We start from the raw sequence: 21,305 nt of genomic DNA on the forward strand, positions 1-21,305 counted from the left end.
CTGTGTAACCTTGGAGGCTGTCCTGGAGCTAGCTCTTATAGATAGGCCTGCCTCGAACTCACAGAGATCCACATACCTCTGCCTCCCAAGTGCTGGGACTAAAAGTGTGCTCCACCACCGCCTGGTTGTCCTTGTGTTTTATACCCCTGATAAGTATGAATTTTATATGACCTATTGGAATTCCTTAATTTTTTAGGTTATTTTCTTATCTAGCAGTTCCACTGTAAGATTGTATATACGATAAGAGTATTTGTGAACATATGTATAAGGATACCATTTTCTTTATATTAAGTGAAATCTGAAAACCACCTAAAATTCCTCAGTAAATATTTAATGTAACCATAAAATGGGACATCATGCAGATATTAAATATTGAGATATTTGTACAAATTATTAAAATACACTTTTCCTTTAATCTAAGAATAAAGGAAGGATAACAGTTGTTCAATAAATGATTTTTTCCTCTCAAAGATTTTTCCTCAGGGCATAAATATCTAAATATTGTGTGAAACTTAAATACTTTGCATATAAGTAGATCAATAAAAGTTTACTTGAGTTTTGGTGATCAGTAGTCTGAAAGCATTCAAAGTAACAATCTGCCCCTGACTTCTTACAGTTTCCAATACAGAAAAAAGTTTATTAAAATCGAGTCTAATCAGATTACTCACAGATATTTATTAATAGCTTGTCTAAAGGGGGGATTGGAAATAACATTTAGGAGTTGTTGAAACCTATGGGAACTCTTGAAGTTGGACTGAAAGCATTTTGCTGTATGAGTTGGCCATGAATCTGGGGACAAGAGATAGGAAGTAGTTGCTCAAAGGTGATATGTTTAAATGTCAAGTTGACAAGGAATGAACTTACTGTAGTTGATATTAATTGGCATTTTAACAAGATCTACAGCCACCTGTGAGCTACACCTGTTGTATGTCTGTGAGGGATTTTCTAGACTGGGTTAATTAGGTGTCAAGACTCATGCTGAATGTGTGCAGAACTGTTCTGTAGACTAGGGTCCCAAGCCAAATAAAACAGCACTAGTGTTCATTGCTTTTCACTTCTTCACTACGAATGCAGGGGGAGCATCTCCCTGGAGCTCCTGCTGCCTTAGCTTCTTTCCATGATGGATGGTACCTGAGAATTCTCAGTCAAAATAACTCTTCTCTTCCTTGAGCTGTCTTTTGTCACATCAGAAAGGAAGACACTGCATCCCTTATTCTGGTCAGGTTGATTGCTAAGCTAGCTTAGCTAACTTCTGAGAACTTGAAATTGGGAATGATGTTCATTCTTAAGAGTAATTCATTGTGTTCAACTTTTTGTATAAAATATGTACACACATACATACATACACACATATATACACATATATGGTTTATACTAAGCACTTACCATTTTCTGAGAGGCTCTTGGATATTGTTATGGTATACGTTAGGCAGAAAGTACATAAGTTACCAGCTTCTGTATATAAGTCTCTGAACTGCTCTGGTAAATACTTGTGTTGTCAAAACTCTAACATCAATAGGCGATACTCTGAAAAACTTGACCCATATTTCTTTTTTCTTGGTTGAGCATGTTCCTTTTTTCACTTCAAATATGGCTATGATATGAGTCCTCACAGCAAACCATTCATGCTGGGGGATGGCCTAAGTTTTAGTTCCTTTTAGAAAAGTATTTCCTTGCTGACCAGGGAAAAGATCTCATGGCTTAAGCAAAAGCGGTAGTGCAGTCTATAATCTATATAAAACCATCATGTTGAATACCAGACAACCTTTAAGCGTATGAGATTTTCTTTCTTGCTACCTCCCTCCCCATCTTATTCCTCTCTTCTTCATCCTTTCTTTTAATGCTGGGGATCGACAAAGCCAAGGACTTGTGCACATTCAATGAACACTGTTAGCACTGAGCTGTGCCTCTTAACTGAGTCTCAAACACCGGTTTGTAAGAAGTGACTTTAAACATGTTTGCTATTCTAAGACTTGTCCTCTTTGAAGACAGTGAGAGTAAAGATGTGCACAGCTTTGTGTCTTAATTGATGCTCACTCTGAATTTCTTTACTAGGTGGTTACAAAGGTTTGAATGAAGAAGTAGTTACAGGCTCTGGAAAGAGTAAGTGTGATTTTGGAAAAGGTTTTGATCTTTGTGGTGCTGTTCATTTCACTCCTCAATTAACATTTATCGTTTTGGTTTTATGCCCTTTAAGATTGGAAATCAGAAGCTGAAGGAGGAGAAAGCAGTGATATTCAAGGTACATTGACAGTTGCATTATCTGAGTATAGGTTGCATGTCACTAAGGTGAAAAATATTCAAAGATATGGTTAAATTTAAAACATTGGAGCAATGAAAAATTTTAGTAGTGATTTCTATAGTGGTTTATATTTGACTTTTGTCATTTTCTTGTTTGTACTTCTAGTATATAAGTTATATTTTTCATTTCTATTCCAAGGTCCAAAAGTGACATATATACCCCCTCCTCCACCAGAGGATGAGGACTCCATCTTTGCACATTATCAAACAGGCATAAACTTTGATAAATATGATACTATACTTGTAGAAGTATCTGGACATGATGCACCACCAGCAATTTTGGTCAGTGTATTATTTTATATTGATTTAAATATATTGGTATAATTACATTGCTATCAACATAAAAGTTACCTTTTAGTGTTTAGGATCCTTGATTGAAAGTTGAGAGGCATTGAAAATCCTATCATTCTCAGTAGGATTGCTTCATCAAAAGAGAAAGTGCTAGAATTCATTTCTACTCCTGTACTATATTAGGAACTTTGCTTAAATTTACTAAAAAGGCTACTTTCTTTTAGAGATGAAAATGCTCACATCCTAATTATGTGAGAAAAGTAGGTCTTAGGAAGTGGATTTTATGTGTATGGCTGTTTTGCCTACATCTGTGTCTGCACATTACATGGCTGCTTAGTGGCTGTGATGGCCAGAAGAGGGCATCAGAGTTCCTGTAACCGGAGTTACATAGATGGTTGTAAGCCTGTATGTGAGTTCTGGGAACTCCTGTCCTTTCGAAGAGCAGCCAGTGAGCCTTCTCTCTAACCCTGGAAAGTGAATTTTGTATAGAGAATGGCAGAAGTCTTCCATTCCCTATTAATAATTATTCTCACAATGAACCTTCGTTACTTAGCAGAGTTTTTTGTATTTCATAGGGTTTAAGGGGAGATAAAGATATTTATAAGCAAAGTCTATGAGAAATACTTCTATGTCGTTAAAATAGGTTATTTATAGTGGGGCATATTTGTTAATATGCAAAGTTTAAAGCTCACCTAAACGGAATACGTCTGTGAAATGGTGCGTATATGATAGGCCCAATTTGTCATTTAATCATTGCTGTCTTTTTTATTTAGACTTTTGAAGAAGCTAATCTGTGTCAGACACTGAATAACAACATTGCTAAAGCTGGCTATACTAAGCTTACTCCTGTGCAGAAATACAGCATCCCCATTGTGTTAGCAGGACGAGATCTGATGGCTTGTGCTCAAACAGGGTCTGGGAAGACTGTAAGTTAATCTTTCCAAACTTTTCTTTTTTTAAACTTTGGTGTTTCCTAAGTAGTTTTAATCTCCTCTGTTGGTTAGATTATTTGTGGTCTTCTGATTTGGGATTTTCTTAGTGTTTATGTGCTTCTGTTTTCTTGCTTTGTTTTTTAGCTTGAATGTTGTATATGTCTATGTATGCTATAGTCTGTTATCCCTTTCCTAGATTTCCCTCCTGTGCTCTCCTCTTCCCCCTCTTGCTGTTCTCTTCCTCTTCAAACAGTCCTTTCTTACGCCTTCATGTTATGTATTCATTTGCCCACTCCTCATCTCCTGCTTGTTCCCATTAAGATCTCATCCTTCCCTCTCACATGCAAAATCTATATTAAACTTTGAGATAAAATGTGGTATCTGTCTTTCTGACTCTGGAGCATTTCACTTAACATAATTATCTCTAATAGAATCCATCTTCCTGCAAGTATCATAGTTTAGCTTTATTTATTGTTGAATGAAATCCCATTTCTTATATCAAAACATTTTCTTTATCTGTTCATCTATTAATGACTGTCTAGGCTGGTCCTGTTTATTTGTTGTGAAAGTGTAGCAGTAAACAGACGTATTATGTGTTTTTGTTAGAGTCCTTAGGATGTATATCCAGTAGTAATATAGTTCAAATTGTTGTGCTGTTTTGTTTGTTTCTTTGTTACTTTTTTTTGAGAAATATCTATACTTATTTCTGTAGTGGTGCTACCAGCTCACATTGTCACCAGTTAAAATATAAGGGTCATTTTTTTCCCTTGATAGCCATTCTCACTGGGATGAGATGAAATTTGAAAGTAATTTTAATTTGCATTTCTCTGATGGCTAAGGATATTGAACACTTTTGTTTTAGCCATTTTTATTCTTTTGGGGATCTGTTTAGGTCATTGCTGTTTATTGATTGGAAGCTTTTAGGGTTTGCTTAAAATGTCAAGTTTTTGCTAGATAATCCCTCATTTTTGGTGTATAGCTGGCAGATATTTTTTTTCCTTCATTCTGTAGGCTGTTTAGAAGCCTTGAACTTCATGTAGTTATGAATTCTTGGGGTCGTTTTTCTGTATTACCAGAACCTTAAAGCAGTTTCAAAGTCCCAGGTTTCATATTAGAACTTTTTTGTTTGTTTGTTTTGTTTTTCGAAACAGGGTTTCTCTTGTGCTTGGAGGCTGTCCTGGAACTAGCTGTTGTAGACCAGTCTGGTCTCAAACTCAAAGAGATCCGCCTGCCTCCTGAGTGCTGGGATTAAAGGCATGCGCCACCACAATCTGGCTTCTAATTCATTTTGGTGCAGGGTGACATATAATGGATCTAATTTCATTATTCTACATGTGGATATCCAGTTTCTCTACCGTCACTTTTTCAGCCTGTCTTCTAATGTATGTTTCAACACCTTTGTAGGAAGTTAGGTTGCTGTAGCTGTGTGGATTTCTCTCTGTTCTACATTGGTTTACATGTCTGCTTTTGTTTCAGTACTATATGAATTTTGTTACAATGGCTCTGTGTTTGAGAATAGGTATTATATTGCCACAAGCATTGTTCTTTCTGCTCGGTTGCTTTATTTCAATATAAATTTTGGGAAATTATTTTTCTAGTTCTGTGAAGAATATCATTGAAATTTTGATGGTAATTGTGTTTCCTCTGTAGATACTTTTGGTAATTCAGCCATTTTGTCAATGTTCTACTCGTCTCTGACAGTCTTAAGTATATTAAAGTTTTCATTGTAGAGCTCTTAGATATTTATGAATTTTCTATATTGAACCTACATGGTATCCTTGTGATGAACTTGGGTATGGTATGCCCTCTTAAGGTATTCTTGAACTAGAGTTGAAAATACTTCATTAAGAATTTATATTTGTGCATTCCTCAGGAAATGGGTGTATAATCCAAATTATGATTTTCAAATTTGTATGATGCTTGGAGAATCTGTGATATTACTACTATTTCCTGTGATAATTTTATTACTACTCTCTCAAAGACTCATGTGGAATAACTTTTAAACATAGTAATTTACATGAGATTATTTCTATATTCCTCTGTATAATTAATGCCACTCTTTTTAGGATGCATAGATATGTTTCTTTTTTTTTTTTTTTTTTTGGTTTTTACGAGACAGGGTTTCTCTGTATTGTTTTGGAGGCTATCGGTCCAGCCCGGCCTTGAACTCAGAGATCTGCCTTTCTCTGCCTCCCAAGTGCTGGGATTAAAGGCGTGCGCCACCACCGCTTGGCCTGATATGTTTATTTTCTTAAAAGACTACTAATGAGCTAGATTAATTTTTATCAAACATGTTGTATGACATGACTGTGGAGACATAGTTAACTCCTTGAAATAAAAGTTATACTAAGCTCTCATCTTAACTCTACAAGCAAGATGGAAAGCTATCTTAAAGGCTATTAAATAGGACTAGCTTTTGGCAAGGACAAAAATGATATATTGCAAATAAATTTAACTTCTAGGCAGCTTTTCTTTTGCCTATTTTGGCTCATATGATGCGGGATGGAATAACTGCCAGTCGTTTTAAAGAACTGCAGGAACCAGAGTGTATTATTGTAGCACCAACACGAGAACTGATTAACCAAATTTATTTGGAAGCCAGAAAATTTTCTTTTGGGTAAGTACATCTGGAATGCTTCTCTTAAAATAGTTCTTAGTTTTCTCAGTTATTTGAGAACTCATAATATACTCATGTAATTTTTAATAAGTAAAGCATATTTTCTTATAATCTTATTTATAGAATCCGTTTTATTTTTAGAAGAAATAAAGTTATGTAACATAAAATAAGAATGTTACAAATTTTGATACATAGTATCTTGTCTATTCTGATATTAAGGATTGAATAAAGTACCTTGCACATGCTAGGCGAGTACTCCATCACTAAGTTACATCAGTTTTTAAATTCTGACATGAGATCTTCTAAGTTACCAAGTCTAGTCACAAATTGGAATTCTCCCTGTTTCCCAGGTAGTGAGATTATAGGTATATGTCACCACACATGGATTTTTTGGTAGTTAAAATATGTTAATGTTATTTCCTCATTATTTATTAGTATTAATTACATGCGTGTGCCATGGAGGTCAGAGGACAACTTGGAAACATTTTTCAGAAACAAAAAGTGAGCTTGATACATTTAGATAATATCTGTATTCATAGATGAATATTTGTATTTGGATGTTGTCATATTGCTATGGTAAAGGGCTGAAAAATACCTAAATGTCCTGCAGTATAGGTCTGGTTACATTAGAGTAAAATGTACAAAAATTATGGAAAACACTACATACTTTGGTCTCAGGCCATAGAGGAACCAAGTAGGTACTGACTGGGAGGCTTCCTCCCTGCTGGCCAGCTTACATAGTACTTGAGAGTGCTGTACAGGCACTAAGGGAGAACTCAAGAGCCAGTTGTGTTCTTTTGTGAGCAGGTGATTGGAGAGGAAGACAATAGTGGTATTTCCCATTGTTTAATCAGACAAATTGCAAAGTAGTCCTTCCTATTTGTTTTGTTTGCTTTTCAACATTATAAAGTTTCCTTTCTCAATGGAATTTAGCATTTTAGATAGTTGAATCTTTTTTCTTTATGGGTCTTATTTCATAAAGTGTTCAAACCAAGTGTATAACTTCCAAAATAACTGGAAAATGACATTTGTCTTATCTATAGGACTTGTGTAAGAGCTGTTGTCATATATGGGGGAACCCAGTTTGGGCATTCAATCCGACAGATAGTACAAGGCTGTAATATACTGTGTGCTACTCCAGGGAGGCTGATGGATATTATAGGTAAAGAGAAGGTAAGCCTCAGAAAGGTGATGGTGTGGTAAACTTATGGGTGTTCTATAGGAAAGGAAGGGAATAGGAAATATGTATTTCCTAAAGCACTGTTTCTGCTTGTATCAGGGGCCATGAAGTCATTTTCATAATTGTCAAGATAATCCCAACAGGATTATTTTCCATTTTATACCTGGGAAAATAACTCAGTGAGATTAACACTTAAAAAATCTCCTAGTTAGCTCTAGTAAATGATAGTGTTAGAATTTGGATCTGATTCAGTAATACTTTGTTATATGGAAGAAAATACATTAAATACTTGTATATAGTTTCATATGTGTTTTGGTGAAACAGTTTACTAAGACACATTCCTTGGGACATCAATAATTTTGTCTTTTGTTTTAAAGCATGTTAATTTTCAGGCCTTTTAAGAAGAGATTTTTATGGCTAGATATTCATTTGGGAATCTCGTACCCAGTTAATTATATCTCTTAATACTTTAAGTTCATGTTACTGAACTGTGATAGACTATCTTGTGTTCTCTAAAGGAGGTACTTAAAGCATGTTCTTTTTTTATAAGGATACCTTTAAAAAAGATGTTTATTAAATTCTTAACTAACCATTTTGTGGTAGTAGTCACTTGTAGTTCCAGGACAGGCAGACCTACACAGTCAGACCCCATCTCCAATTTATTTCATGTTGTTAGATTTTATTTTCTTACATTAAATAGTTTGATTTAATCATATAATAAATACAGTATGAATCCATATTGTACAGTATAACTATTAACTATATCTTGCTACTTATGTTTTTAAATAATAAAAAATAATTTCAGTTTTTATGTTTCAAACTACATATGGCTAGTGCCTAATAGGTTAAATATTGGAGATAATAGAATATTTGGTTAATTGCAAGAAGTTGTAGGGTAAAGTATTGCTGTAGATATTTTAGTTTTTTTAACTTAATTTATGAAATATTTTATAGAGTAGTAAATGTTTAGGTCAGGCTGAGCAGGTGCTGCATGCCTTTTAATTGTAGCACTTGAGAGACAGAAGCAGATCTCAAAAAACCAAACAAAAAAGTTTAGATAAAATATATTAGTACAATTATCATTGTATGCCTTGATTTTCCCTGTGCTAGGTAAGATTTCTATTGATGTGATAAAACACCACAATCAAAACCAACTTGGGTAGGAAAGGGTTCAACATCACAGTTGTTATTGAAGGAAATCAGGGCAGGAACTCAGGTAATCACAGGAACATGGGGGCAGGAAATTGAAGCAGAGGCCATGGAGGAATGCTGCTTACCAAGGCTTGCTTGTTCCTCATGACTTATTCAACCTGCTTCCTTATAGCAACCCAGGATACCAGACCAGAGGCAGTACCATACACTGTGAACTGGGCCTTCCCACATAAATCATCCATTTTTTAAAAACTGAGGTTCCTATCCCAAATGATTGTAGTTTGTGTTCAAGTTGATATAAAACTAGCCAGCATAGCCCATAAGAATACTTTAACAGTTGAAATTGTGGAGTGTATTTTAGTTTACTATAAGCCAGTATGCATTTTCTGTTCTTGTCTTTGAAAATATCCTTAAAGATTGGTCTCAAACAAGTCAAGTACTTAGTTTTGGATGAAGCTGATCGAATGTTGGATATGGGTTTTGGACCAGAAATGAAGAAGTTAATTTCTTGCCCAGGAATGCCATCAAAGGAACAACGCCAAACCCTTTTATTCAGTGCAACTTTTCCAGAAGAAATTCAGAGGTAAATATTTTGTCTTTCTGTCTTAAAAATAATTAATGGTGCACATCGTGGTATATGCCTTTAGTCCTACCACTCAGGAGACAGAGTTTGAAACCAGCCATAGTTGTATGACAGGTGACACAGTCTCATTATGTAAGTACAAAGACCTGAGTTTAATCTCCAGCACATATGTACACAGCTGGGCATGGTGGCAGCTTGATACTCCAGTGCTGAGCAGGCAGATCCCTAGAACTCACCAGCCAGACAGTTTAGCCTGAAATCAGGTCCCAGATTTCAGTAAGAAACCATGTCTCAGAAAATAAGATTGACCTCTGGCCTCTACTTGCACAACTGCACACACAGAAGCATGCACATGTGTGGGTATGTGAGCACACATGCAGGTACACATATACAGAATAACATTGCTGTATACTAAATGAAAGCAATGTGGATATTCTGGTTTCAGATACTTGAGTTGCTTTTAAAAAGAGATTTGCATGTATAGTACAAAAGTATGTGTAAAGTTTGCTGCTTTTCTCATCTTTTCAACTTTTATTCCTTTCTTGATTTTGCATTATCATCACAACCCCCTCCTTGTGTGTATAGCTGGAAATCAATAATTGTTTACTGAATGAAGTTATTCTCACTGTACCTTATTTTAATCCTGATGTATAGGCGGAGAATTGGGTTTTGGTAGAAAGTTCATATATACCAGTTATTGACAGATACTTGAGAATCATCCGTGTATCCTGTGGTCTTATGAATTCAGAGATTAGGATGATGCATCCTTCACAGATGGCAGCTTCTTCTACCAACTAGTCCTGTACTTGTCATTGGGAGCCTAAAGTGTTTAGGCAATGCCAGTAGCTTATGATTCAGTAGAATTCTTGCTCTTTTGTCTGGTGAAACTGTTCTCTTTGAGAACTAAGAACACTATTCCTCTCCATCTAAAGAAGATGTCAGGAAGCACAGATTTCCTAAGTAGATTGATTATTGAGGGAGTGATGTGGATGATCCACTCTGCCTTGTACACTTTATATGATGTACAAAGACCCATGTTTCAAGGAGTTACTGTTGTGTTGTGTGGTGGCATCTTCTCATAAAAAGTTACCTCTAAGGTGGTTCATGGGCTATCCTTTCCACAGAAAACACAGTTTCTTAGGCTTAAAGCTTCTGAGAAGTGCAATATATAATGTAATATGTGGATCCTAAAATATAGCCCTATTTCTTTTAGGCATAGTTGATCTCTGGTCTCACAAAATATTATGTGGGATTCTGTGCTCATGTATTGAACTCCACAGTCCTTGGTTTAGGCTTGACATTGGCCACTGATTTGTTTTATTTGTATGATCAAAACTTTTCATAGAAAATTTAAGAACTAAGTCATAGAGCATTAGATCAGTTTCTTAGTGGAACTTGAGATACTCATTTCTTTCCTAAAATTTGTTCTGTGAATGTGGATTTTTGTCTGTGTGTCTGTACCCTATGTATGCAGTGCCTGAGGAGATCAGAAGACGGGGAGTGGAATGAGTTCCAGGTGGTTGTGAACCACCATGTGGGTGCTAGTAGTCACCTGGGTTTGCTGAAGGTCCAGGAATGCTTGTAACTACTAAACAATTTGCTCAGCCACCCAAAATGTTAGTGAGTGCATTGAATCTTAAATTTGAAATGGGGTGTCTGCATTCCTGTCAGTGTTGATAGTAAGTAGATGTTAACCTAACCAGTTAACAGATAATAGTCTGCTGCTGCCTCTCTTTAGATTTTCTTTAACATAGGAAAGTATTATGTTGGTTGACCACTCAAAATGATATACTACTGTCATGTGTACTACTGTCAATAGTAGTATTGATCTTTAATGAGTTGTTAGATTTTTTTTTTTTTTTTTGGTTTTTACGAGACAGGGTTTCTCTGTATTGTTTCGGAGGCTATCGGTCCAGCCTGGCCTCGAACGCACAAAGATCCGCCTGCCTCTGCCTCCCGAGTGCTGGGATTAAAGGCGTGCGCCACCACCGCCAGGCTGAGTTGTTAGATTATTAACCTTGGATATACAGGGTAAACGGAAGATCTCTTGACTTTAATTTGTTTGTATTTTGTTTCTAGATTTTTTATATTTAAAAAATATTAAAATTGGCCAGGTGTTGGTGGTGAACGCCTTTAATCCCAGCACTTGGGAGGCAGAGGCAGGGGGATCTCTGTGAGTTCAAGACCAGCCTGGTCTACCGAGCGAGTTCCAGGACAGGCTCCAAAACAATACAGAGAAACTTTGTCTCAAAAAAAAAACCAAAAAAAAATTTAAATTGATAAATGCATACTATATTTGCATGATTCTCCCTCTTTTGCCCTTAACAACTCCTGTATTCCTACTCACTCAAATTCAGGGCCTCTTCTTCTTTAATAATTATATATATATATATATATGTATATATATATATATTCTGCCTCTCCTTAATACTCTCTCTCTCACACACACATGAATTAATATATAATCAACCTGTTAAATCCACTTGGAGTTGTTCATATGTATAAGTATTAGGGCTGGCCACTTAGTATTGGATAAGCAATAGGAACTCATCCTTGGGAAAGACTGGTTCTCCTGTTAGCAGTCATTAATTGCCTGTAGCTTTTCTGTTGGGGACCAGGCCACTGAATCTACTTCTTACCCCAGGGCACATCCCAAAACTCAGGTGCCTTCCCACAAATGGCCCAGTGCCATAGAGATAACCCGTTGCTTAACAATGCTTCACTAACACCTACACTCCCTGGTGAAATCTCCTGCTCTCTCGCATATCAAACTTTCCCTACTCCTAACAGCTCCCCCCGCCCCTATTCTTAGTGTCTCCAGTCTAACAACCTCTGCTCCATGGCCAATGCCACATTCCTCTATATAAGCTTGTATGAGTCCCTCAATAAATGCAGCTTGATCAGAAGGTCTGTCTTTGTCTTGCTATCAGTTCTTTGTACCTCTTGTTCCACCATTCCAGGTTCCCGTGGACTTGACCTCCATTGTGCCCTGCTGGTCAGGGCACTTTTCATCTGTGGGTGGGACTTGTCAGAGTTCCCCATCTACATTGGCAGGTCAGCTGATGGTATCATTGTTAGGATCTTGTTTAGGCAACCATATTGTTGAGATTTCGCAGGGTAGCTTCCTTCACACATACAGATTCAGACATCAGAAGGTTCCTTGTCTTAGATTCTTTCTACCTCTTTTTTTGCAATGTTCCCTGAACCTTAGGTGTAAGAGTTATTTTGTAGATTTATCAGTTGGGCTAAGCATTCCACAAACAGTTATCTGTAGTTTGAAAGGTCTGAATCTTATTGAATGGACTTTAAGTCCAGTTAGATAGCTGTTGGTTACCCTCAGGATATAAGTGCCACGATTGTACCTCTGCTGATAATCTTGCAGTGCTGGTCATTACTGAGGTTTGTGTCCAACTGAATGGGGTCTTGCCCTGAGGGCACCAGTCCCTTTGTTCCATTCAATATTAGGCCTTTCTTTAAATTTCTCTTCTCCTTGAGTACAGCAATGGACTCCAATATTACATACCCTGGTGGTGTTTTTCTCCTCAAATTGCACATTTTTTAAATTTCTCCCCACCCACTTGCTCTTTCATTGTAGATCTCCTTAAGAGTGATCACTAATAACCACATGATACAGTCAATACTAGGCTGTCTTGAAATTTCCTCTGCCAATGCTATTAGTCCAAAATTCTTCAATTTAGCCTCTGGTTTTTTTTTTTTCATTTTTTCTTGCCAAAGTATCCCAGGAATTATCTCTAGGACAGTTGCTATTGTTTGAAACCTCTTGAGCTGGGTGGGCCTCCACTACCCACACTGCTCCGAAGCATTATTGTTTTCCATGCTTCATTAAGCCTTCCACTTAACAACCGTCAGCTGATTACCTAGTTCAAATCCCTGAAGCTCACATTCTACCAACAAGCAATATGTACTTTCTGGTACGAACTTCTATCTTAGTTGCCATTCTATTGCTGAGATGAAACACTATGACCAAGGCAACTTTTAAAGAAAGCATTTAATTGGGGGGCTTGCTTACAGTTTCAGAGGGTGAGTCCATGACCATCATGTGGGGAGGGTGATGGCTGGCAGGCAGGCATGGTGCTGGAGCAGTAGCTAAGGGCTTGTTTGTATCCTGATGTGTGTAAGCAGGAGTCAGAGAGAGACAGTTAGGCCTGGTATGAGCTTTTGAAACCTCAAAGCCCACCCTAAGTAATGTACCTCTCCCAACAAGGCCACACCTATTCCAACAATAGTCCTTCCCAAACAGTTCTAACTGGGAAGCAAGTATCAAAATTATGAGCTTATGGGGGCCATTCCTATTCAGACCATGAAAGCATTTTTTTCCTTTTCTCCTGTGACAGCTTGCATGGCACCTTGCCTGTGAGAGCTAATCCTTAGGGAGGAGGTTTCTAGGTCATATCTAGCTTGATTTTTCACACATCCCATGTTTGAAGTTGATGTCTTCAGCCATAGTGACTTGACTTCAGTTCTGGGAGGCCACCAAGGGCAATAGTAATAGCCTATACTGTTTAGTGAGTTTCCAGGACTCCATTGATTAACAATTCAAAATGAGGTTTTTCATAATGGAAACTGGGGGTTTCCTTAGGTAATTGATTGCTTTTGAAGGAAGCATATCACTGCACACTTTAAAATTTTACCTGTTGGGCTTTCTCTGTCTAGTCCTTTTCTTTATAATTTAATTTTTGTACTTTTCTTATGTGTGTGGTATGTACTAAGTTTGTATAGATAGATAGGACATGCATGTTGAGGTCATAGATGAGTATCTTTCTCTCTTGCTTTCCATTTTGTGGTTTAAGACAGCTTCTCTTACTGCCACCAGATCTGGAATTGCAGATTCATGCTGCTGTGGCAAGATACTGATTGATGCTGGAGATCTGAACTCAGATCCTCAGATTTTCCTGTTGAACTTAGAGCCAGGCTGGTAGCCAATAGGCTCCAATGACCCTCTTGTTCCTGCTTCCCATCGATGGAGTCCTTTTTAATTTTAACTTTCCAGATACACAAAAAGCTACGTGAGGATGCCTATATTTCTCTATCTGACTTATTTTGCTTAGCAGTTCTATCCATTTTTCTGCAAATGACATGATTTGATTTTTATGTTTGATACTACTGTATTGTGTTGTGTGTCATGTTCAAAAAACCCAGCTATTGATGAAGAGTTCAGCTGATTCCAAATACTGGGTACTGTGAATAATTCAACACTGAACAAACATGGGTATTCAGGTGTCTCTTTTGAATGCTGACTTCACTTTTCAGATAACTACCCATGTGTGATGCTTTTTTGAGAACTGTGTACTGTTTTCCATGGAGGCTTTGCTGCTTATATTCTAATGAATGTGGGTTTTTCCTCCCACATTCTTGCCAGAATTTGTTGTTAGTTGGTTGTTGTTTTTTTTAATTCCATGATGTCTAAAGATACTTTGCATTTTCATATTTTATTAGCTGTTTTTACTTCTCAAAAGTACCTGCTTATTTGTCCATATTTTGATTGGATTGTTTGTTCTTTAGGTGTGATTTTGAGTTCTTTTAAATTCTGAGTAGTATTTCTGTCAAATGAATAGCTGCAGATTTTTCTCTCATTCTGTGTGTTACCTCTTTATTCTGTTGATTGCGCCTTTGCTGTGCAGCTGCTCTTTAATGCAATTCCCATCTTTACCAATTCTTGGTTTTGTTCCCTGGGATATTGGAGTCACATTTTGGAAATTGTTTTGTTGCTTGTACCAGTATATTGAGTTGTTTGCCTTTCTTCTGGTAATTTCAGAGTTTTAGGTCTTTGATTGTGTTGAATTGATTTCTGTTCAAGGTGAGAGAGGCATGTTTAATTTCAGTGTTCTACATGTGACTGGTTATCCTGTTTTCCCAGCACCATTTGTTGAGGGTTTTTTTCCCCCTCAGTGTTTTCTTATGTCAGCTGTAGACTTTATATTTAATTTTGGTTGAGTAATTTTTTCTTATAAACAAGTTAGTGACTCTTGTTGAGGTCCAAAATTGAACCTACTTTCCATTTTAATTCTATCTTATCTGAACTAATGTATCATAGTCTCTTAAAGCCAAAATACTTTGAATCATGGTAATTCATCCTTTGCATTTCTTTAATTTCTGTCTTTGAAAAGTATTCAGACTGACAATTACTTAAAAATTACTCAAACCTAAGATTCCTTCCTTATTCCTTCTATGAGCAAGTCTAAAAGTTTTAAAGGCTCTTCTACACAGACTTCATTTCATTCATTTTTGTGCTCATGTCTGTCATGGAAGACACTGTAGAAAGCATTGTGCATTTATTGGGGTTTGCTATCTGTGCAGTAAATGGTAACTATTCTAATACTGAATTTTAAAAATGTAATAACTTTGTCCTATTTGAGGCTGATATCCATGTATTCATTGTGCTCCCAATACCATGTACATGAATGCTTAAGCAAGTGCAGGGGTGACAGAAAGTAAGAATTTCAGTTGCCTGGGAGAAGAGAGTATTAATTCTTGAAGGAGGCATATTAAAAACAACCTTCTCAAAACATATGCAGAAAAGTAATTTCACATAGACTGATTAGGTTGAATTTAGGAAAGAATATACATTATGTAACAGCAATTAAGAAGAGGCCATAAATTTAAAAGACAGCAAGGTAGCGGGCTTGGAAGGAGGAAAGGGAAGGGGGGGAATTGAGGTAATAATATCTTAAATCTTTTTTAAAAAATTGGAGGAAACTAAGAAAAAACTGGTTTTATGGCAAGAGAATAGATACTGAGCAAGAAGAAGCAGTAACTTGCCTAGATTCTGGGTATGCTGAGCCTCAGCTATTTTGTTACATTCAAGGAAACAACTAGAAAGGAAGGGACTGCTACCTACACAAGAGGGTAGAATTTACTAAAAACGTGTGCTCTCCCTTCTTAACCCTAGAAGCTCAGTTACCTTAATTGGCAGTGTCCCCACAGAGCTGTTTGTGTGTGTGTGGGGGGGGGGTGTAAAACAGGTGCCTGTCAAGTGCATGCTGATTAAATTATTGTGTGTCAGCTTTGGGAGCAGCTTTACACAACCTCATTTTCATGGCCCTGTATTGTGACATGAAAAACATTCCTGTAATCTGGTGTATTCATAAATGTTTATTTAAAGAAGAGTAACTTAAATAATATTTCAGAAAACAAATCTGAGCAATATCAAGTATTCGTAAGTATTGAGATTATAATAGAATTTGTGCTTTAGGTTTACATTTCAATCCACCCCTCCCTCTTTCCTTCTCCCCCTCCTCTTCCCTCTCTCCCTCTACTGAGACAGGGTCTCCTATAGCCCACACTGACCTCCAGCTTGCTGTGTAGGTAAGGGTGATATTGAATTTCTAGATATTTTCTTGCCACTACCTACAGAGTGCTGAGATTACAGGTATGCACCACCACTACCTGGTTTATATGTGGTGCTGGTAATCAAACCCAGGGCTTTGTACACGGTAAAGCAGCATTCTACCAATTTAGCTATATCCCTAGATCCCCCTGCAGTTCCATTTTTAAAAAAACTCTTCTTGCTAGTAGTCAGCATTGTAGTTCACATTTTTATTGTTATAAACAATGTTTTATATAATTTTGCATCAACAGAAAATTCACTGGAACTTCCTGTGTCCATAGTTTGGCACAAATGTTTTTGTTACTAATTATATATTTTTAAAGTCTTAACATTTTGCCCTGATCTTTGAAAATAATACTTGGGTGGCATAAGACTTATCACTGTTTGTGCTGCTGTCTAGTTAATGACATTACCTTCACAGGACTGAAATATCAGGAGCACAAGTGGACAAGGATAAGCTAAGGAGTAATACTTTCTTTTTTAAGGTTGGCTGGAGAGTTTTTAAAGTCAAATTACTTGTTTGTTGCTGTTGGACAAGTGGGAGGAGCTTGCAGAGATGTTCAGCAGGCCATTCTTCAAGTTGGCCAGTATTCAAAAAGAGAAAAACTTGTTGAGATTCTCCGAAACATAGGTAACTTATTTTAATATAATTATTTTGTCATTTTAAGTTTTAAAATATCACTAATTTTTAAAAATTACAATTGTTTTGTGTAACTTTTAATCTTATTCTTTTCTGTAAATCTTTTATAGATGACTATGACTTAGTTTTGGTATAAAGTATGTAGAAATATTCCTTTGTCTCACAAAAGTTGATTATAGAAGGCATTTGAGACTTAGTTTAATACCACTCGGCTAAAATATATTTCAGCAGAAGTGTATATAACTCATGTTTTTATCACTGTTGCTGTGTTGAAAGGTAATTCTTCACTCTGTACATGAGAGAACAGATGTGAAATGCCAGCTTTCATGAAGCTCAGGCATGTGGCTTCTGAGTTCGAGGCAGTCATGCCCCTGCCATTATAATGGACTAACCCTCAGAAACTTGTAAGCAAGCCCCGAATTAAATCTTTTATAAATGTTGCCTTGGTCATGGTGTCTCTTCATAGCAATTCAACAGTGATGAAAACAGAAGTAAACTCTAGGTCTTACTATTTTTGCTATTGGTTTTAGAACTTAATATGTATTACATGCTTCCCCACAATGAGACCAGGGGCTTCATGACTAAATGTTTGTCATAGATGAAGTGAGCTGACAGGGAGATATGAGTAGTCATGAGCAGCAAAAATTATTCTGTTAAGGCTATCGATGATCTTACCATCTTTCTTTTTCAACATTTTATAGTTATCTCCTGTATAGAATAATCTATGCCAGTGTACTTTAATCTTACAAGTAAATACTGCTTAATGAGTTAAGCCTTGAGATAAAGCCAGCATTTAACTTTGTATCATGTTCTGGGAATGAAAGGGTTTTAATTAAGATGTTAGCAGCCCAGGGTCAGATGTCATTAGTGTAAATGCCTTAACTCATCTGAGCAGAATGAAAGGTTGGATTATTTTTGGAAGTAACAGGCATTTATAGAGTAAGAAATGGTGAGGCAAAAGAGACTGAGACAAATTTGAAATTATTAAGAGATAGCAGGCAATTGTATATTTGCTTAAGAAAAGAAGGCACACTTACCTTTAATCCCTCTAATAGGAACAGTTGTCTTTTTTCTTGACATCTATTCATTGAGGAAACACTAACTCTTTCCATACCAGCTTCTAGTGAGACAGTTGTAGATGAGACACGTTTCTTGCTCTAACATGGCCTTCTTCTATTTTGTTTCATTAACAATTTTGTTGTTTTGTAGGTGATGAAAGAACTATGGTTTTTGTTGAAACCAAGAAAAAAGCAGATTTCATTGCAACTTTTCTTTGTCAAGAAAAAATATCAACCACAAGTATTCATGGGTGAGTACATTATTCTTCGTTCTTTTTTTAATGTATTGTTTTAGTATTTGTTCTTGTGTGTATGCCAGTACTGTATACATGTGGAGGTCAGAGGATAACTTTTTGGAATTAGTTCTATCTTTCTGTATGAGTTTCAGAGATAGAATTCAATTTGTTAGACTTGGAGACAAGCATCTTTATTGGCTGATTCCTAGCCTTTCATTCTTTGTTTTTATAGGAACTAAGTAGGGACAGGCAAGCTAAAAGTCTGACTTAAACTCTTCATGAATGGAACTTGTCAAGAGCGGTCCTTAAGATCTCTGGTTCTTAAATTTAAATGTTTCTTATGATGAATTTATCTTTTTGATGCTTGACCTTTTTTTTGAAGTTGAAATGCTAAAAAAAGGCACATTAATACCACTTTATTGGTAATTTGTTAGAACTAAAATAATTTTGAATATGTAGAATTCTGGACTTGTACTTTAAGAATATTTTTGAGCAATAATTCTAATCAAGTAGAGATATATTCTTTTGCTTAGACTAGAAATTACTCTTCTGTTACTGAGATTTATATTCTGGTCCTGTTAGCTGTCTTGTATTACATTTGCTAATAGGGGTAGTTGTTGTAACTGAAGACTGAGGATAGAGTGGTGGCTGAGGATGGGTTACTATAGTACATGCTCACATAGTGGGCATTAATATGTGCTGCCATTTTTTACTTTTTGAAATATACTGCTTGATGAATTTTAATAACTTCCTCAAAAGTGGCTCTAATACAAACAAACATGTTTTTTTTTAAGTGATCGGGAACAGAGGGAGAGAGAGCAAGCTCTTGGAGATTTTCGCTGTGGAAAGTGCCCAGTTCTTGTTGCTACTTCAGTAGCTGCCAGAGGGCTTGACATTGAAAATGTTCAACATGTTATCAATTTTGATCTTCCTTCTACCATTGATGAATATGTTCATCGAATTGGGCGTACTGGGCGTTGTGGAAATACTGGCAGAGCAATTTCTTTTTTTGATACTGAATCTGATAATCATTTAGCACAACCTCTAGTTAAAGTACTATCAGACGTAAGTTAAACAAATGTTTTTTTAACTTTAAATACTTAAAATAGAATAGTTCTTTGTTGTTGAGACATCTTTTACAGTTTTTGAGATTTCATGTTGCATAAGAAGTTTTTATTTTCTCAAGGCTCAACAGGATGTTCCTGCATGGTTAGAAGAAATTGCCTTTAGTACATATGTACCTCCTGGCTTCAATAATAGCACAAGAGGAACTGTGTTTGCATCTGTTGACACTAGGAAGGTTAGTTGAGAAACATTGATAAATTTATTTCTAATTACTCTTTGAAAATGTGCTTGATTCATGAAGTAATACTATTCATTAATTTAAAGCTATTTAATTATCTGTCATATATAATATAAATACATAATATATATCACCAACACATGTATATATGTATGCATGTATGTATGTATTTGAGGTTTATAGTTGAACACCCCAATTCCTTTTTGCTGGTATTTGTTAGGATCTTCTGAACTTTCTGCATAATTCTTTCATTTTGACCACATTATTAAGAAAATGCTAGAACTGTGTAGCTACAAGTCTTAATAACATTCCAGGTTTTTTCCTTTATATATAGGAGTGTTTTTGAAGACAGGGTTTCTTTGTATATCCATGGCTGGCCTGGAACTTGCTCTGTAGACCAGGCTGGCCTCAAACTTACAGAGAACAGAGATCCCCTTGTCTCTGTTTCCTGAGTGTGCCACCACTGCCCAGCCTAACAGAGTGTTTCTAATAAACATTTATGCTTTCTTGAAGTTTTATGCTAAATTTTTCTGCTCTCTAAAACTTTATGGCTTAAAAAGTCATTTTCTTGAGTTATTTTGTGCAGTTTAGGCTTTACAGGTTTGTATGGACCTTTTTTTCTAGAGAATCATTTTATAAGAAAGTCATTGCATGCTTGGGGTAGTCAGGATAGAAAAAGTGTGAGTCTCTGCTATCAGTTCAGACAACGTAATGTAACATTAGGGTGTCATAACTTGTGTCTTTCATTTTTCTTTCTTTTTTAAAAAGAATTTTCAGGGCAAGAACACTCTGAGTACAGCGGGAATTTCTTCTTCACAAGCTCCCAATCCAGTCGATGATGAGTCATGGGATTAAAGCAAACAAACATACTTCAAGTCTGATAGTTTTGATGCAGAGAAGAAAACAGTTTTTATTTTTAAATTTTTAACAGAAGTGTGAAACCTGATATTCTTATATCTCCTGTTCTTCTGTTCTTACTCCCGACCCTTAAAAATAACCAACTACATTGACCAGTTATGTGAGATGCTGAAAGTTACAACATTGCAGTTACTGATACAAATGGTGTTAACTGGAAATATTAAAGCATTCTAAATGTTTCTTATTTCTAGTATATTCTTCAGAAAGTTAAGACATGTTTCATGTCCAAGTGCAAGTCTTAGTATAGTGTTTATGATCCTATAAAACAAGCAATACGATCTGAGGTATTTTTGGTTAATTATTGGGTCTAATTTCTACTTGATCCTTTAAAAGAATAGTGTGTTGGTGTAATGTGATAATATGATTTTCATGAAACAGTGGAGACTGAGGCCTTTCAGAGTTACTTGATTTTTATATCATCAGACATGTAATGAAAATGGTTCAGTTTGCAATGTGAGCTCTGTACTTGGTGGTATGACAAATGTTTGCTTTTATAATATACAGATTTTCCTTGGAAATAAAAGATGAAACACATTTCCCCCTAAGTTTTCCAACAGTGTTTTTCATTATTTTGTGGCATATTACAGTTTCTGGCTCTCACGTTTGGAAAATTTGTTTCTTGAAACAATGCAGTGAGCAAGAAGTTGTAAACAAATCAAATATTAATGTGTAACATCCATTAATACCAAGATATAGTATTGAAAATCAGTCTTAGAATCTAAACCACTTATCAAATACAGTGCTTT

At 36.1% G+C, this 21,305-nt stretch overlaps 1 protein-coding gene across 3 annotated transcripts in view; it reads left to right on the top strand.

The window, feature by feature from the left end:
• Ddx4 (DEAD-box helicase 4) overlaps positions 1–21,104 on the top strand; it is a 54,842-nt gene extending 33,738 nt beyond the window's left edge. For all 3 annotated transcript variants that reach the window (XM_040729083.1, XM_040729082.1, XM_040729081.1), the window contains exons 11-22: positions 2,056–2,103; positions 2,198–2,242; positions 2,441–2,583; positions 3,366–3,518; positions 5,987–6,141; positions 7,185–7,314; positions 8,890–9,056; positions 16,890–17,035; positions 18,254–18,353; positions 19,133–19,403; positions 19,525–19,638; positions 20,410–21,104. In XM_040729083.1, coding sequence (XP_040585017.1) covers positions 2,056–2,103; positions 2,198–2,242; positions 2,441–2,583; positions 3,366–3,518; positions 5,987–6,141; positions 7,185–7,314; positions 8,890–9,056; positions 16,890–17,035; positions 18,254–18,353; positions 19,133–19,403; positions 19,525–19,638; positions 20,410–20,496 — 1,559 coding nt within the window. In that variant the 3' untranslated portion in view covers positions 20,497–21,104. The remainder of the gene's footprint in view (positions 1–2,055; positions 2,104–2,197; positions 2,243–2,440; positions 2,584–3,365; positions 3,519–5,986; positions 6,142–7,184; positions 7,315–8,889; positions 9,057–16,889; positions 17,036–18,253; positions 18,354–19,132; positions 19,404–19,524; positions 19,639–20,409) is intronic.
• Positions 21,105–21,305: the final 201 nt, after the last annotated feature.

This window comes from Mesocricetus auratus, unplaced genomic scaffold, assembly GCF_017639785.1.
Source record: "Mesocricetus auratus isolate SY011 unplaced genomic scaffold, BCM_Maur_2.0 Super-Scaffold_100020, whole genome shotgun sequence".
Classification (NCBI taxonomy): domain Eukaryota; kingdom Metazoa; phylum Chordata; class Mammalia; order Rodentia; family Cricetidae; genus Mesocricetus; species Mesocricetus auratus.